At 42.1% G+C, this 18,406-nt stretch overlaps 2 protein-coding genes across 3 annotated transcripts; both read left to right on the top strand.

Annotated features, from left to right (window-relative positions):
* Positions 1–1,253: 1,253 nt before the first annotated feature.
* On the top strand, positions 1,254–6,769 carry fibpa (fibroblast growth factor (acidic) intracellular binding protein a). Its single transcript, XM_084010268.1, has 11 exons — positions 1,254–1,601; positions 1,710–1,794; positions 2,528–2,726; positions 2,990–3,116; positions 3,329–3,429; positions 3,582–3,715; positions 4,648–4,756; positions 5,485–5,548; positions 5,668–5,754; positions 5,879–5,976; positions 6,526–6,769. The coding sequence occupies exons 2-11, from the start codon at positions 1,710–1,712 to the stop codon at positions 6,593–6,595; spliced, it is 1,074 nt and encodes a 357-aa protein (XP_083866394.1). The 5' UTR covers positions 1,254–1,601; the 3' UTR covers positions 6,596–6,769.
* A 1,458-nt stretch (positions 6,770–8,227) lies between these two features.
* efemp2a (EGF containing fibulin extracellular matrix protein 2a) lies at positions 8,228–18,406 on the top strand. 2 transcript variants are annotated; one of them, XM_084010260.1, is made up of 11 exons: positions 8,228–8,396; positions 12,591–12,842; positions 13,466–13,514; positions 13,666–13,851; positions 14,360–14,482; positions 14,596–14,712; positions 15,421–15,540; positions 15,630–15,749; positions 15,928–16,054; positions 16,513–16,708; positions 17,436–18,406. In XM_084010260.1, the coding sequence occupies exons 2-11, from the start codon at positions 12,741–12,743 to the stop codon at positions 17,607–17,609; spliced, it is 1,314 nt and encodes a 437-aa protein (XP_083866386.1). In that variant the 5' UTR covers positions 8,228–8,396; positions 12,591–12,740; the 3' UTR covers positions 17,610–18,406. The 2 variants fall into 2 exon arrangements, with proteins under 2 accessions (XP_083866386.1, XP_083866387.1); XM_084010261.1 differs by having other exon boundaries at positions 8,228–8,400.

Here is an 18,406-nt window from a genome sequence, read left to right as displayed (position 1 = left end):
GTTGGGTCAATTAAAAAGAAAAGATAGGTAGCCTACAGTATAATGCAGTTGTATCATGAGTGACTCCTAGCTGTACTCGTTTCTTTTCAAAGAACACTGGCGGAAAGTGTGACTGCAGGCTTTTTTCCATGGGTTTATGCTGAGGCATTCAGCCACATCCTTCCGCCCTCTGTCCCACCTCCATTGTTTCACTGAGGCCATTCAATGTAGGGTGTTAACCGTGCAAGGGGGAGCTGGGGATGGAATCAGGGTGTCATGTGGGGTTAGAAACGAGAGTGGTTGATGTGTGTAGCGAGAGATCCGGCGAAATGACACGTCGACCGAGTCGGTTTCCCTTATGTTGTGATTTTGAAGGGCGCACGCAGAAAGACAGAAAGGGAGGGCGAGGAGAGGGATTTGCAGAGATTTATTTAGATTAATCGCCGGAGGAAAAGGGAGCAGATTGTGCCGCTACACGCTGCAAGCACAGCACATAGGCCCGGTGCTCGCACAGATGACACATTTAAAACATGACCTAAGAGCACAAATGGTGGGCGAGCTGAGGAAGCAACAGGAGGCCACTGCCCGGCTGACAGATGCGCCGTAGTTATTTGAGTATTTACATAATCGTCCATTGTTGTTTGATTTCCTTCAAGACATTATTTGCTTTCTTACTTCAAATCAATGATAGCGTTTGTTTTATGCTGAGTGATAGGAATTAATTTTGGGCCCAACCTGTAGCTATATGTTAAAGTTAGGCTATATAACCCCAGTGATGGAGTCTATTGAACGCAGCAAGCTTTAGCTTTGATTTTAGAAGTGGAGCGATATTATGAAGACATCATTTATATAAACCGCACTATAAACACTTAATCGATGTTCAGTTGGTAAATCTGTGCACCACAATTGACCCTACCGCTGTGGTCGTTTCACAATAAAAGCATACATTCTACAAATGGGTTACTAAAACTTAATGCACTCTGAGCAGTAAGATAGGTGGAAATCGTCCTTTTATCCGTTTTGTCCGTGTGCACTTTTGCAGATTTTAGTTTGATAGCATACTGCACAATAGGCCTACTGTATGTGAGAACAATTTATCTGATCCTGACTTAAACGAAATATGATATAAGTCGATATAAAACATATACAACAGCAAACATTCAATAAAAGGTGAACAAAGCCAGTGTTTTTATGTTTGAGAAGATGGCTAGTGAAAGAGACGTTTACAGCAGTAAACGATTTCAACGTTTCCTGTTACGTCACACAACCGGAAGTTAATTTAGCGTGACTGCTGTTGTTGACACTGAGCACCCATAGCAAAAGAGAATCGCTACCGTTTCCTAGATCCTGGTGTCTTCACAGTACGTCAAAGGCCAACGTCAATTACTCGACTTTGACGTCATGTTAAATCGGTCTTAACTCGCCGTTGTCTCCGTTTGACGGTGGATTCTCCACTGAAGCTGCTAACGTAGCTAGCATAAGAGGCTAGCCTGGAGGAAGTTAGCCAGGCGACCATGGGAAGAAGATTTAAGTTCAGCCAATAGAGATAAACAATACACTTAGCATTTCAGGCTTAAGTACAGCGTGGTGCTTGAAACACGTCGATACAAACTCAAAACAAGGTAAGATGTGTGTTGAGCTAACATGACATCTGATTGGTGGTGGCTAACTTCACTTCAGCTAAACAAAAACATCCCTCCTTCTCTTTTTACTTCTTTGCCTCCACGCAGATGGCGATGGAGCTGGATGTGTTCGTGGGCAACACCACTATCATGGATGAGGAAGTTTACCAGCTCTGGTTGGATGGATACACGGGTATGAGGAGGCACACTACACGTGTATGGGTCTGAGACATGCTGATGAGTTGGAGTGTTTCATAGAGTCCTGGTTTGTTGCAATTAGCTCAAAAGACGCACACAATGTGGGTTTTTGTTGAGTTTGGATTAAAACAATGTAAATGCAGTGCTTCCCCATCTGTTGGTCAGGACCATCCAGGAGGTCACAATAGGGTTGGGTGAAAATACCTCATCTTGTATATTCTTTTTGTTGATAAATTATCGTCAGTAAGGTTGATAAAATGACCAAATAGAGTCGGTAAGTTCAGAAAATTACGTAACAGTATTGCACATCACAATATAGATATAATGTTGATATTTTGCCCAGCTCTAGGTCACAAGATTATTATGAGGGGTCTTTTCTGATTAATAAAAACATTGGAAATAACGAGAAAAAAGAGATTACCTGAGAAATAATGATATTCTTTCCTGACTTTTCTCTACTCTATGCTTTTTATTGTAATATTCAGGATAGTGACTTTTCAGGTCACTGAAAACTATTCAAATGAAAAAAAACACCTTTTAGAAGTAATATTTGTTACCGATGTGAAGGGGTTGTGAATAGACATTATGTTCCTTTACAAGCTAAAAAAAGATTGGAAAATGCTAATGACAAAATTACATAATGAAAGCTTAATTGAGCTGCATACATATCTGTGTTAGTACAGGATAATACAGCTGTGGTTACCAAGCTTTTCTAATTTATCCAACAGTGAACGATGCAGTGAAGGTACGAATGGAAGGAGGAGTGTTGGAGGAGTGTGAGGCGAGTGCAGATGTTCTGCTCAGTGACACCATGGACCAGTACAGGACTTTCCAGATGTGTGAGCGTCTGCTGCACAGTCCGTCCAAACTAGGCAACCAGCTACTGTTCCAGATCCCACCTCATCGACAAGCCATGCTCATAGAGAGGTGCAGTGATGATTCTCTCTTTAATTCACCTTCAGCCTGTGTTTGCAGTGTCTGAAGGTATATGACGCTTCTCATTGTCAACATTTAATACATGTTTTTTTTCTACATATTTGAAATATGTCCCTTGCTTGAACTAGGTTATTCTCCTCGCAAGGTAAATGTTACCATGGCGTGTAATTGTTTGTTGTATTCCTGCCCCGACATAGTAAATGAGAATATATTCTTACAACTTTCCTCTTTTCTCTCTGGGTTTCCCTGTTTAGATACTATGCCTTTGATGATGCATTTGTCCGTGAGGTTCTGGGAAAGAAACTCTCCAAAGGAACAAAGAAAGACTTAGACGATATCAGTGCCAAGACAAACGTGACACTGAAGAGCTGCCGACGACAGGTAAGAACGTTTTGAAAACCACAGTGACTCTTCCTTTATTGTAGTTGCTTAATTCTAGATTATAAATTGCTTGTAGTCACAATCTGTATTCCCGACACATTTTAAATGAACATATTTCATATATATATATATATATATTTGTTGTGATGATTGTATACATGTCTTTTTGTTTTAATTTTAGTAAGTTTCTTACATCGTGTGTTTAATTTCAGTTCGACAACTTCAAACGTGTTTTTAAAGTTGTGGAAGAGCTGAAGGGACCCCTGGTGGAGAACATACGTCACCATTTCCTTCTTTCTGACAAGCTTGCACGGTAATAATGTGAAGAACATAGTACAAGCCTCTCTGCCTGCCTCTTTTTTTGTGGTCGTTTTTATGAATAATTAATTCATGGGTTTGTATTGTTTGTTTAACTTAACAAAACCAAACCTAAAAAGGCTCCTTTAATGCCTCTGCTTATTACAGGGATTATGCTGCCATTGTCTTCTTTTCCAACAATCGCTTTGAGACGGGGAAAAGAAAGCTGCAATATCTCACATTCCAGGACTTTGCTTTCTGTGCGGGGCAGCTTATCAACAACTGGACTGTTGGGGCCGTTGGTGAGCCATTTCTCTTGTTTCCTTTGGCCGTTGCTGCCATTTATCTGAGATATAAATGGCAAATGTATAACATTGTAATCAGTTATGTAACAGACATATTAGTCATCTGAAACGCTCTTAATTTATCGGAGTCTGAGGCTTACATATCGATAAAACAGTGTTGGATCAACAAATGGAAAACTTAAATACATTTGAAAATGTGAGACAAAATATAAAAAGGGCCTAAAAGAAATATCACACATAAGAACAAGAGGCTGTCGATGTTGGCTATAGAATGGCTGAGGAATGAGTCCAAAAACACAAAAATGAGATAGCATTTTTGGGCGGTTCCCTTGTCTCAAAGTAATTGGGTTTTCGGTTAAATACCTGAAATATAATATGCGTTTAACACAAGCTTAACATACTGTTCTGCAATACAAAACATCAGAATGTTTAAGCTTTACACGTCTTAAAAAAGGCGGTTGTGAACAAGAAGCTAAATGAGACTACAAAATACCATCACGCTAACTATTGCTCCTTTTCCGACCTCATTAGTAAGCTTGCGTTCATGTGACCATGATGTAGTTTGTTAGCTTTTTACCTCTGGCAATTACATTTATGCTTCAAAAATAATATTGTGTTCCTCTGTGAAAAATGATCTTGCGGGAAAAGATCCCATTGGCTTTTTGTCCAGAGAACCAGTGCGATGCTAACCTCCGGGCCTGGCCTACAAAATCACGTTATCAATGCATCTTTCTATTATGAATAAGGAACAGTGTTGCCTCCATCAGTGAGGCCCAATGACCACCAGAGGTCCTTCTGGTTCTGCAGATCCTCGTTAGAATGAAAATGAATACAAATGTTTGTGTTGCCAATAAGCATAGTGAACAATTCGAATTGGGCTAGGCATAGTCTGATAATGATTGACAGAGTCTGACTCTTTTTCTTTTTAGATAACATGGTGGAAGACATGGATGTGGATCTAGATAAAGAGTTCTTACAAGAGCTGAAAGAACTGAAGGTTTTAATAGCTGACAAAGATTTGCTGGATCAACACAAAAGGTAACAGAAACAGTCTGTTAGCCCTGCACAGAGCTAACGGCTAACATCAATGGGAGTTTTGATGAATTACATTATGATGCGTTCAGGCTCTGTTCAGTAAAAATGACTATTCGGAGAAGGTAAAATATACCATCACAATGTGTTCAAATGTAATCCGGTAAAATGTAGTTTTCGTCAAGAAACTTGAATAAATCAAGTTGGTTTAGGTTTGTAGATTTGTTAATAACAATCCTGAATTGATATGAGAGAGTGAATTATTGCCTGTTATACTTCCTAACACTATCTCTAAGCAATTTATAACCCATAATTAAAACTACCAATGCCAAGATTTTTTTTAAATCAAAGCAAATATAAAAAAGATACAATCATCTACTCATTTGAATTGTGTGTTTTAATATAAATACTATAGATGGCAATAATAACGACAACATTTTTTATCTGGACCTTGAACACTAGAATGAATATGTAAATGCACTGACACTGGGTTAGTACACACAGATAATATTATATGCGATTTAAACATTAAAAATTTAGATTTTTCAAAAAATTATACCAATTAGTTTGGATTTTTGGATTACTCGATTAATCGATGGGATAATCGGTAGAATACTCGATTATTGAAATAATCGATAAACTGAATTTTTTTTAACCAGCTTTTAATATTTAATTACAATTTTATCCACATTGTTATTGACAGCTTCTCTTTTTGTGTCCTCCTCTCTGTTCAGTCTGGTCTGTACAGCTCTCAGAGGAAAGACTAAAGCTTTTAATGAGATGGAGGCTAATTTCAAGGTGAGAAACATGACTATGACTACAATATCCTAAATGTAGTCAGTCACTTCTACAATAGTTAGTAGTAGTAGTAGTAGTAATAATAGTTTTTGAATATAATTATTTTCTTCTTTTTGTAGAATCTTTCCAGAGGCCTTGTCAACATTGCCGCAAAGTTAACCAACACAAAAGATGTCAGAGATTTCTTCATTGATCTTGTGGAGAAGGTGTGTACTAAAACAAAATGCGGGTTTCTGTTGTATGTTTATTTAGACCATATTTGTGAGGCCAGCTTTAAAACCTTTGAGATGGTGTGATGTAATGTCTCCTCTCCCTCCGTTTCTCCCCCAGTTTATTGAGCCGTGTCGTTCAGACCGATGGACAGCTGCCGACATGAGGCTGTACCTCACTCACTACAACAACTCTGCACACATACTCGACACGTTCAAGTGAGTCAATGTGCTTTTAATCTGGACAGCTTATCAGGTATAGAACAGCTCCAACCCTGTCCAAGAGGGCGACCCATGCTAAAAATACAGTCAGGGTTTTGTCGAGCTCTTGGTAGGTTCTGAGAAAACCTACCAATAACCAAATATTATATATACTTTGGCAGTCATTAACGTTGCTCAAACCTAAAGTTATATGTTAAATTCCCCTCTAATATTGACGTCCCTGTTCTACCAGTGGGTGTCACCCTATCTGCCCCTGATTTCTTTAACTGTAGTTACCTTGTTTCTCATGCAAACACGCTGGAATGTAGTTAAGGGTTTACACAGCCCTGCACCACGACATGCTAACAAAGAGATATTCATAAAAAGAAACATATACCCCCCCCTGCCCCCCCGCCCCGTATTACACTGAGTGGACAAAGATTGCCTCATTTACTCTCTTCACCCAGATTTCATAATTACAGTATATCATGAGCCTTACAGTACCTCTTTGCTCCATTTACTTACAGTTTGCTGTCTTTTCCTGTCTCTCTGTTTTCTGCCCCTCAGACATCAGGTTGTGTGGGACAGATACATGGGCGTCGTCAAAAGCTGTATCTTCAAAATGTATCATGACTGAAGAGGTTCCTTTTGCGGCTCGCCTCCTCATTTCCCCCCTGCTCTTTCCTTTTATTTGTCATTTGATTTCTGCTCTTCCACCTCCATCGTCACGTTCAGCCTTCCCTGTTTGCACCCACAGGGCTGGTTTGTCTGTAAATGTGGTTTGTAAATAAAAAGAAAACATGTATATACATCCAAATGTCATTCTATTTTATATTATTGTTCAGTCTGCTGTATTGTATAGACGAGTTGTTATCATTGAATCATTCCAGGGATGAGGTTGGATGGAGATTAGAGACAAAAAGAGAGAATATAAATAATAGCGCAAACGTGAAGATAGTAGATCTGTAAGGTCCTGCCTCATCGGTCTAAACTGTATTAATGTTTTAGTTTTACGACCAGCAGATTGCGATGTGTCATGGATTGAGACCTCTTCTTGTGTCTGTGTGTGGTCATGGCAATAAGGGACCAGCCAGGGGGGCACAGTTGGTCCAGCTAGGGGGTTGTCAGTGTGATTTTTAACACCCCCTGTAATGACAGCTGCCATGTCTGCCACCACCCAGAAAGACAGGATAAACAATCTGAGGCTCAGTTAAGTTTTTTAAACCAAAGATTTACAGGTGGAAAAATACAGTAATTGTTCTCATAATGTTAAAAGTAGCATGATTCTACACTGGAATAGAACGATTATTACCACTATTCATTTGGTTGTAAACTGCAGTCAGTTTGGGTGTTGCATTTCATATATATATGACGTATCATGATGATCACATCAGCCTGCAGTTACAGTAATTTGACGGCCGTTCCTTGAATTGGCATGGTCTTTGGAAAAACTTTGTGGGGTAATACAAGTTTGACTTTATAGTAATAAAAAACTAATGTCGGTTAAGCAACATCTTAAGCAGTTTGCGACATAACAGCCTGCTAATTTTGCAAGACAAAATACAGCCAGACATGTGCAATAATGGATTAGTCATCGAAAAGCAGAGCAGCAAAGTTAGTCAAGAATAATGATAGCATTCTATATTCTCCATTATATCCAGGCTACCCGGTTATTCTGAGAAATAAGCTGACTGAATTTTCCAAATAGGTCTCCTCACTCTCTCTCACTCTTCCACTCTCTAATTTTTGTCCACATTCCATTAACTTTTCTCTCCACATCTATAAATATCCTACATGTCAGATTGGACGAGAGCAAGGGCCTTAGCTGCTTTATGTGAAAGAAAACGTAAAACATGGGGGAGGTAAGTATAGATAGATGGGAGGTAAATGGGAAAAGGGAGGGAGGAAAGGGTGGGAGAGCTTGGGGCTTTTGCAGGGGTTTAGTTTAAATGAAACCAGGTGTGTTGTGGGACCAGTCAGAGGGGGCACTGGGTGAGAAGATGGGGGCGCAAGTGTGTGAATCTGTGAGTTGTTGTTCCGCCTGCGATTTGGACGGATTTGGAATTCTGGTATTTGGGCCGCAGACCAGGAATTTGCATCCTGGGGGGTCAGGGAGAGGGGGTTTGGAGAGTGGAGGATGGCAGTGCAGGGGGCCAGAGGGGGGAGGAAGGGGGGTTGGGGGGGGGGGGGGGGGGGTAAGAATGGGCTGTCCCTCTCTCCTCCCTCTCTCTCCTCTCCGTCTCTTGCTCGCTCTCTCTCCCTCCCTTCGCATGTGTTCAGCTGCTCCAGCTGTCGGTCTCCCCACTCACTCTCTCAGGGTCATACAGGCAGGAGTTTCAGGGACCAATTCAGTACGCCAACTCAGCCGGGACGACCGCAGCCAGCATTAGGACACACCGGTCAGAGGGACGAGAGTCATCCGACAAAGAGATTAATCTGTGAGTGAGTTTCCCTGTGTTTTTTATAACGTCTCATATCCGTGTAAAAAGACATTTGAGAACCGGTGGATGACTTAATCGAGTTTGTGAGAGTTTTCAGGAGAAGTATTGGAGGTGAGATGTACGTATTACCCAATTTTCTGGCACAGCCCGTACACGTCACAGTTGCACACTGCTCTGCTCTCTGCTCCGCTCTCCCAGCTACACTTTGCTCAAGAGCCAAGATAGTGTAGCACACAGTCTGTGTAGTTTGCTTCCTGGCTCTGGGTTTCAGAGACTGTAATAGGGGGATAGACAGGAAGAGAGGTAATGAGTCACAGGGCATATATTATTGTACAGTATGTTACAAAAGTTCTCTTCTCTTGTAGAACATTTTAAGTCTTGTGTCTCGGTTTAGTCACTCGGGGAAAAAAAAGAAAAGAAAAAAGCTAAAAAATTTGGTGAATTTCTGAGAGAAAACAGCAGCTTCGATGGAAGAAGAAGTAGAAACAGGTTGCGACTAACCGCAAAACACTCTGGATAACATCCCAGACAGTGTAGGATGCTGCCTCACTCCTACTATTTGACAGTGTATTTTACCACTGTTTACAGTGGGCTCCTAATAGCTAACATGTGGCAGTTCCAAAGTCACTGTAATGATTCAGGTAGGATTGTAAAGGCAACAGGAAGGGAGCACAGTCCCCCGGAGAGCAGCCCGTCATCTCAAGCCACATTGTATGCATTCACTAATATATCACAGCCCTTTAATGCTCTTTACACGGGCAGACAGAGCAGTATCATCACTGGGAGAACAGAACTGCACCAAAGGGATTTAGTACAGTATCCATCACCGTGTGTGTGTGTGTGTGTGTGTGTGTGTGTGTGTGTGTGTGTGTGTGTGTGTGTGTGTGTGTGTGTGTGTGTGTGTGTAATAGTGACCCCATGGTTATGGATTTGCTAGTTCACTGCCACAGCAGTAACAGAGCGCAGCTTGAGCCCGCTGGGCCACCGTGTTCTCAGGCTTCTCCACGCACAACTGAGCAGAACAGCAATGAGTTAACACAACACATGACCATCCTGGGGTTTAAACTCTCTCTTTCTCTCTCCCGCTGTGTGTGTGTGTGTGTGTGGTCCAACTGTGTGTTTTTCTTGGTCCCCATGTGGTCACTTTTATAAGCCACCTGACATCTTGCATGTGAAATAGTGCTGACTGGGTAAATTTGGAAATGGGTCAGCCTTCTGTTTCTGAGGCCACGGCAGGCCCCAAATGGTAATTCTATTAGGAGCATTGTAGAGGTCACTACTAGGGCTACCACTAACATTGATTCATCCGCTGATTATTTTCTCTGTTGATAGTTTTGTCTAGTAAATTTCAAAATAGTAAAAAAATAAAATTCCCAGAATCCAAGGCGATTTCTTGAAAAGTCTTGTTTTGTCTGACCAGCAGTCCAAACGCAGCTGGACCCAACAAAAACAATGAGTCTAAGATTATTTTTCCTAGTGATGTGGTATCACAGTCAACCTGTTTCTCTCTGCATCTCCAAATTCCTGCACTCGGGTCACATTTTCTGACATCCTTCAGACAATGAGGAGAGATGAGCGGTTAGGGGAGCAGTGGCTCGAGGTTTGGCACCAGCTATCCCTTTAATGTGAACCATGGGGGGTTTCCCAGAACCTGATACTCTGGGAAGCACTGCCGTGGCAGGGCATCCCAGCTGGGAACTGGCGCCCACATCCTTGCCACGGGCATTCCAGAGGTCAACCGCCACTTGATCTTCGGCGGCATCGGGGCAACACCCATGCATCCCTGCTGCCCACTCTCAGTAGCCAGTGAGTGACTGGACCTCAGACCGATGGTCAGTTTGTTTTTTGGTGGTTTTGGGTCACATTCTTGCTGGTTGTAAGTGTCCGCCGTGCCAATTCAGAGGGGTCACGTACTGCGGCCGTCTGATTGCCCGGTGGTATGTGTTACCGTCTGTGCTTCCAGGGTGAGGGCATGTTTTGCTTCTTTTAACCACGTAAAGGTCACAGATGGCCTGTGATGTCATTCATCAAGTATTTGAGGGTGTCCACGTCACCCTGCAGCCTTCTGTTTGTCTCATATTAAATACAATAAGCAATGCCTGTCCAGACTGTGTGCTTGTGCACGTAGACAGGCAGTGGTTATAACTTTCCTGTCATGTATTTTGACTGTAGCTCGTTGACTTTTCAAACAGCACGCTCTCCAAATCCTTTTCATTCTTTAAATTGACCTGTTTTTCAAACTTTTTGGTCTGCAGGAGCAGCAATAAGTGATTTGTTTATGTTAAGATTCAGCTTTAACACTTCTAGCTTCTTTCTTGGAACATTAACTGTATCTTTACTGCATACCATTGCAGCAAATTACTCAGATCCTTTAATAAGGTTAAAGTAACAATACAACAGTATAAAAACACTCCATTTCAAGTAAGTCATGCAAAATAAAGTATCCAAAAGTGAAAGTACTCATTATGTGCAATGGCTCCTTTAAATAAGCGGTCCTGAAAGATTATGCGCATTAAAGTTATTAAAACAAGTTAAAAATTCTGCTAGTTTTGTTGCAGGATAAGTGACAACTTTATCATTCTTATTGGTGACGTAACTAGCAGCAGAACTTTGCAGAACTTTGCAGAACTTCAACTTGAGCAGGTTCAATTAGACACAATTACATCCTATGTGGGTGTGCTTCTACCAACTTGAGTCAGTCAGAGTAAGGAAACTATCTCATAACATTGAATTAGCATCTCAGAACAATGGTATAGTATCTCAAATAATCTGAAACTTTCTCAATATTTGGGCTTTTGAGATGCTGCCCCATTATTTTGAGAAAGTTTTATGTTTTTATAATGACTTGACAGGATATTGTCACCACAGTGGCTGAAAGGTATGGAGCCGAGATCTTTTTCCCATAAAAAAATATCACAAATTTGCTAGTTTAAAGTAGCAAATCTGCTAATTTATAAAATCTCAGATTTGCTACTTTATTATAGCGGTCAAAGAGGAAGTAAACACGTTGCTTGACCGGATATTTTTTCGTTACTATTATTTACCCCAACTGCCCGATCAATAAACACCCATAAGATGACAATTTGGCCCATATAAAATCAACCAACAAGAACCATCAACAACCATCACCGACCTTAGCAAGGTGTTGTCACACGTTGTTATATATTAATTAGAAAAATATATGCAACATTCATGGGATTTTAGCTAGCATAAATGCTGGTTATTAGCATCGTAATGAAGTAGCAAATTTACAACTTTTTTCTTGGTATATTACCCACCTCTCTCAGCTCCGTTTCCCCCCCTGCAGTGGCCCTAATACGCCTTCGTAGAAAGGTCTTCCTCAGAATAAAAAGCAAACTAGCTCTTAGCATGCTAATTAGCTTAGCAGGCAGGTTTCGTTTTGAGCGGTTGTTTGGTTTATCTGGAGGCTCCTGGTGTATTTTGAGTCGATGTTTCTGTTAGAAAGGTCAAGGGACACAATTCAAGGGTTTCACAGTGGAAAGGTTGCTAATAAGTGGTGATCTGTGAGACTGCTGGTTCGACTGACCGACTGAGCGTCATGGCAACCAAATGAAGTTGGGCCACTGTAGTTTAACCTGAGCAGATACAATGTAGCCACCTGGCTCTATCAGAGGTCCCAGTACAGTTATGATCACAGCTCTATGAGAAAGCTCCTCCCAACTTTTGGCACATTTTACTGCATTGATCAAATGAACTTAAAGTTGATCTCACAGACGGAAGCAGCTGAGAAGGAGACGCTGTTATAAAATATGTAACCAAAAGCCAGGATTTGTGGGCTCCCACCGATGTCTGATACACAGCCAGCCGAACCTCTGCCAGTCTGGAGACACAGAGAGCCTTCTGTGAGCGGCTAATATGAAAATATATCTGTGATGTTGACTTTGTTATTTTCAGCCGAAGGATGCAGCACGTCATGATGTTTATGTTTTTACCTGGCAGAGGGATTCATTCCATTTACTATGGCAGCGATCAAGAGGGAACTGTTTGGTTGACAAACAGTCAAGTCCAAGATGCTGTTTGTGTTCTGACAGGCGAGCCCACTTAAAAAAAAAAAAAACTGGCTTCATTGCTTTTTGCTTCAAAATGATGGATTTCAGCTATGAGTGCAGCTTACGGCTTTCTAATGTTACTTTTTTTATGTTTTTCCCTCTGTCTCCCTCTGAAATACAGACACCACCTGTTGGCTGCCTCTCATCTCTCAAGCAGCTCTACCTGTGTGATAGCAGAGTGTGCGTGTGTGTGTTTGTGTGTGTGTGTGTGTTTGTGTGCATGTTTTTTAGGCGTGTTCCCATCCCGTCTCCCCTGAATTAGTGCATTAGTATGCAGGGTGCTTGTGTGTCAACTTTGTGCGTGTGCATATGTGTGTCTGTGCTCCTCCGCAGTGTTATTTCACAGCCGCCTACAGAAAGTGACACCTACACGGTAAGGATGGACCAAACTCTCTACCTGCATCTCTTTTCCTCCTTTCTGTGCATCTTCTTTGTTTCCATGGGATAAAGCCGCTCACACATTTGTTTTCTGTTGAACTGCTGACCTCAAATCCTCTCTCTCTGTCTCTCACTCTCTCTCTCAGCTCAGCTCAGCTTTCTGATTTCCTCGTCTTCTTCTTCTTTAATATTCCACAGGAGTTTCAGGCTAGTCGTGGCTGGGGGTAATTTTAGCTTTAATTCCATGTCTCTTCAGGCCTCACTTCTTCTTTCCAAGCGGCTCGCAGCAACACCATTTTTTTTTCAGAATGATAATGACAGTTTTTTTCCAAACAGTGGCCTGCTTGTGAACTGACATTTGGCTTAAGGGGAGTAGTTTAAAATATCACAAATCCTTTAACAGCAGTAGACGTTTTTTGTCCATTTGGCCCGGCACTCCTACGTAAAAATACACAGAAGAAGTTTTTCTATCCTCTATCCTATTCTATTTTTTTTAAAGTCCCACTCCTGGGTATTTATTATGTTTTATGAATATATTATGCAATCACTTGGCTCAGAGGGCCTGCTCACATCTTTCTTTCCATCATTTTCTCACACTTTCTCTGGTGCTCTTTGCAGGAATGCACAGATGGGTATCATTGGGACCATCAGACTGAGCACTGCAAAGGTAAAAACACTCTTTTACCGACATGTATTCCATCTCACCATTAAATGATCACGTACAATAACAATAGGTGTGATGCCTTATTCTATCATATTGATTTGTTCCTGACAAGTTTGGTAAGTGCCTTATCTTTTGCCTCTGCATCTCCCATCAGACACAAACGAGTGCGAGACCATTCCAGATGCATGCAAAGGGGAAATGAAGTGCTTCAACCACTACGGCGGTTACCTGTGCCTTCCCCGCTCTGCGTCGGTCATCCCGGCGCCGGAGCCCCCCATCACCCCCACCGAGTCCAACCACTGCCCTCCGGGATACGAGGCTCAGGGAGACAGCTGTGTGGGTGGGTGTCTGGGTTGCAGGTCTGGGGGTTGGAGGTGGACAGGTGGCTGCAGGATGACTGGTCATTAAGTGTGTGTTTGTGTGTGTGTGTGTGTGTGTGTTTATTGTCGGCGGCCACAGATTGCGAGGGACAGGTGGCCGTAGCAGGTGTTAGGACTGGAGACTGTGTGTTGGTGCAAACTGTGTGGGCGTGAGTGAGTATGAGTCCACGGGGGGCAGACCGACAATGTAGGAATTTGGAAGATTTCACACGAGTACAGCTGTTGTGCTTTAAGAATGTGACTTGCGGCGAGAAACCCACTTGCACCGGAGGACAGCGAGGTGTTTATCTGGGACAGCAAGCATGATTCAACATGACATGATATTTCCCAGCTGTTGGGTGCAAATGAGGGGAACGGAGTCGCCATCGTACGCCTCGCAACAGTGTCTTCACACTGAATGTCAATGCTGTATTTGCTCAAAAATAACCACACTTGTGTGTCCTTGTTTCACTTCACCCACAAACACAGATATCAATGAGTGTGAGCGGGATGAACATGACTGCCAGCCGAGCCAGCAGTGCATCAACACACTGGGTGCCTTCACCTGCCAGTGCCCGGATGGCTATCGCAAAGTTGGCACCGAGTGCATCGGTGAGACAATCTGAAGTTTTATTTTAACTAGCGTAGCTAAGAATGCTAAAATATGGCAAATCAGACTTTTTGTGAATGTGAATAACCATCTCCTGACTCTGTTTCTCTCTCAGACATCGACGAGTGCAGATACAGGTACTGCCAACACCGCTGCGTTAACGTCCCCGGCTCCTTCTCCTGTCAGTGTGAACCTGGTTTCCAACTGGCAGGAAACAACCGATCTTGCATCGGTGAGCGACTCAACAATCAGTCAATGTCTCTGAAATCCTCCAATCAGCCTTTATCTTACAGGGACCTGTAGTCAAGACTGGTTTATAGGTCTTGGCAAATTTCTGTCAGCAGTCACGTTGCATTATGGGGGTGTGGAGGCATTCAATTTTGGCAAGGAAAAAGAATGCGTGGAATAAAAACTATGGTGTCTTTTGTTCTGCTGCACTGAATTTGATCAAATTTCCCTGTCAAGAATCTGAGAATGTTACAGTAGTGGAGAACCAAATCAATGACATATGATTTTTAGCATTTCTCTGTAACATTTAGACCTAACAAATTGTATTAACGGATTGACTGTACAAAAACTCAGTTAATCGCAGTTTCTGACCACATTTGATTCCCAGTGGCCTGGCAGCGCTAACAACAATCCCACAACTGTCATCACATATTGAAAACATTCTTATTGGTGCACAGTCGTACAGTACGTGGCCTGTTTTCCCCCAACAGAACTCTACTCAGAAATCTGTCGTGTCAACCAAACCAAAAGGGTTTGGTGTGTTCATTTGGACCTTGTCATTTAAAGGAAAAAGCTGATTGAGAAAATATGTGTTCAGAGCCTTTAATATATTTGGAACTATAATTTAGAGTTTCTGACTCAGCAACTGTTTTTGGATATGTGCTCTCTGACTCTCTCTAAAGTGTATCTGTAACTTCTACCTCCCCTCCAGATGTGAATGAATGTGAGATGGGTGCTCCCTGCTCTCAGAAGTGTTACAACACGTATGGCACCTTCCTGTGTCGCTGTGACCAGGGCTATGAGCTGGGGCCCGACGGCTTTGCTTGTAACGGTAAGAGACCCACTCTGTCTGTAAAGATGGATTGCGTTTCCACGTTTAACTGTGAACAATTAATCAAACCTGGACTTTTAACTTAACAGACATCGATGAGTGCAGCTATTCCAGTTACCTGTGCCAGTATCAGTGTGTCAACGAACCAGGGAAGTTCTCCTGTGTGTGCCCAGAAGGATACCAGCTGCAAGGCACCAGACTATGCCAGGGTAAGCACACCCGCCTCCGTTTCCAGCCTCCAGTCCTAACACCTTCCTCTCTGTGCTTTCAGAGTCACAAATGCTGCACTGAGTCAACACTTATTCATTCTTTGACAGTAGCTCTATTCTTGTACGGTTCTTATTCAAATCAAACATCGCCAGCTATTTTTTTGTTCCCCGCCTGCAGATATAAATGAATGTGAAACGGGTGAACATCAGTGTGCCGACACGCAGACCTGCGTGAATATCCATGGACGATACCAGTGTGTGGACACAAACCGCTGCCAAGAGCCTTATGTACAGGTGTCTGAGAAGTGAGTGACACCTTGTGTACACTTTCACACACCTTTTCCCAATTACTAAAGTATGTGCTGGCCATCAGCTCAGAATATAATCAGCCCCTGTATTGAGCATGGCTCAAACAGCAAGATTACCCATTTACTTTTTCCACATGTAAGTCCAACTCGCAACCTTTTCTTCTGAACACGGTCCAGCGCAATAACAAAACTATTACACTGTTACAAGTGTTGGATTGGTAACAGGTGTGAGTCACGAGAGGATTTACTCGTATGAAATGTGACTTAGAAAAACATGAGGGAGAAAATGCCTACTGTTTATTTAGATTTAAGGATAACTTTCCTTTCAGTCGTGTTACTCCCTCTGGTGGCTAATATATGGACTGCTGCTAATGTTTTCCTGCACCAAAAGCACTCAAAGTTGACTTACTTGTGTGTGTGTGTGTGTGTGTGTGTGTGTGTGTGTGTGTGTCCAGCCGCTGTGTGTGTCCTGTCAACAAGCCCGCCTGTCGAGATCTGCCCTTCTCCATCGTCCACCGCTACATGAGCATCACCTCGGAGCGCTCGGTCCCCTCCGACATCTTCCAGATCCAGGCCACCAGCGTCTCTCCTGGGGCCTACAACACCTTCCGCATCCGCTCCGGAGATGAAAACGGAGACTTCTACATCAGGGTGAGAACAGTTACAGAGAACAGAGAGGATTTGATGGATAGACTATTTTATTTCACATAGGACACAGTATGATGGTGGCTCATACTTTACTAAACTTACTTGAAAGTAACCTCCTGATAAAATTGCCAAATATACTTACCAATGAACAAATATTTGTGGGTCAGACTACCAAAAAAAAGTGTGTCAAAAATAGTGTCGGCCTTCGTAGAACGGTTCAACAGTGAGTTATGAGACAGACTTATTTAAAATGTTGCTTACTGCCATTCACAGCTCACCCCCAATCAAAATGTAGAAGCTAACTTCTCTCCTGCATCTTCTCACTGGATAAACATAAAAACTAATGAAAGTTTCATTAAACAGAATACAGTTTATTTTATATTTTTTATACCTGTTGTTCACAAGATATATTCAAAAAATGGTACGTTTTATTGATAAATAAAAAATAATAATAATTTCTGTTTCCTATTTAAAAAAAAAAGATTTATCATAGTCTCACTCAAAATGTAAGGACAAATACAAAAAGTTCTTTATCTTAAAACATTTGTACAAAACTTAAAGCCTCTTTTCCCAGTATTTGTGCTAAGCTAACAGCTAACAGCTGTCTGTAGCTTTAAATGTAATGACCATGTATGAGAGTGGTATTTACCTTTACATTTACTCTGGGCAATGAAGTGGAAATTTCCAAAAATGTCCAACAATTATTTTGTTATTTTTTTGTCTTCTCCAGCAAATCAATAATATCAGCGCGATGCTGGTGCTGGCCCGCGCTGTGTCGGGGCCCAGAGAGTACACGTTGGACCTGGAGATGGTGTCAGTGAACCCTCTGCTCAGCTACCAGGGCAACTTCCAGACCAGTTCTGCCCTCAGACTCTCCATCTACGTCGGGCCGTACACCTTTTAAAGAAGTGGAAGAGGAGGAGGAGGAGTGGAGGGACACAGAGAAAGATGGGGAGGAGGAGAGAGAGAGAGAGAGAGAGAGAGAGAGAGAGAGAGAGAGAGAGAGAGAGAGAGAGAGAGAGAGAGAGAGAGAGAGAGAGAGAGAGAGAGAGAGAGAGAGAGAGAGAAATGAAGCTGTAAAACAAAAGTGGTCGATGCAGTTCAAACAGTCACTGTGATGGTACACCCCTATAGCTTTTCGTACTTCCAAAGAAAGCCACACATCACATTCTATCAATCATATCCATTCAGTATAGATACATTGTAGCAGTAATATCTCACAGGTAAATAACAGCCTTAAAATAGGATATCTAAAGTAGGATTATAGGATGCCTTTTTCATTTTGTTTTAATTTAACACTGATAGCATCATTCTGTGGTCAATGTGTATAAAAAGGGATTTTATTTTCCACACATCTATTCAGGGTGATAATGACACATGTTCAGTCTGCCTTCAGGTGAGTCTTTCACAGCCGGCGTCACTTAATTCATCTGTTTTCGCCAGTTTACATCTTTATCTTTGGTCCCGCTCTGTTTCTGTCACTTTATTCTCGTCAGCCCCCCCATTTCTCTTTGACGGACATGATTCAGTAACCACTCAGATCAGACCTCAGCCATCCACGCTCCTCCTCCACCCTCCACTGTCGATTTCTATGTTCAAGCTCTCCATCACTGCCTTTTGTAGGTTTGTCACATTGCTGATTGTGTTTTTGTTTGTTTTTTTGTCTAAGATTTAATCCCAAATAAAACAATATACATTTTC

The sequence above is a fragment of the Eutrigla gurnardus genome (assembly GCF_963514095.1).
Source record: "Eutrigla gurnardus genome assembly, chromosome: 5".
Classification (NCBI taxonomy): Eukaryota; Metazoa; Chordata; class Actinopteri; order Perciformes; family Triglidae; genus Eutrigla; species Eutrigla gurnardus.
The sequence above is the reverse complement of the archived record's forward strand: the minus strand, read 5'-3'. Positions and strand labels throughout refer to the sequence as shown.

Bases quoted from the DNA above. Each gene is read 5' to 3' on its own strand.
- fibpa (XM_084010268.1), top strand. From the start codon at position 1,710: ATGGCGATGGAGCTGGATGTGTTCGTGGGCAACACCACTATCATGGAT. The intron at 1,795-2,527 runs GTATGAGGAGGC...TTTATCCAACAG, and splicing joins CTGGTTGGATGGATACACGG to TGAACGATGCAGTGAAGGTA. The intron at 3,117-3,328 runs GTAAGAACGTTT...GTTTAATTTCAG, and splicing joins TGAAGAGCTGCCGACGACAG to TTCGACAACTTCAAACGTGT.
- efemp2a (XM_084010260.1), top strand. From the start codon at position 12,741: ATGCAGGGTGCTTGTGTGTCAACTTTGTGCGTGTGCATATGTGTGTCT. The intron at 12,843-13,465 runs GTAAGGATGGAC...TGCTCTTTGCAG, and splicing joins CAGAAAGTGACACCTACACG to GAATGCACAGATGGGTATCA. The intron at 14,483-14,595 runs GTGAGACAATCT...TTTCTCTCTCAG, and splicing joins AGTTGGCACCGAGTGCATCG to ACATCGACGAGTGCAGATAC.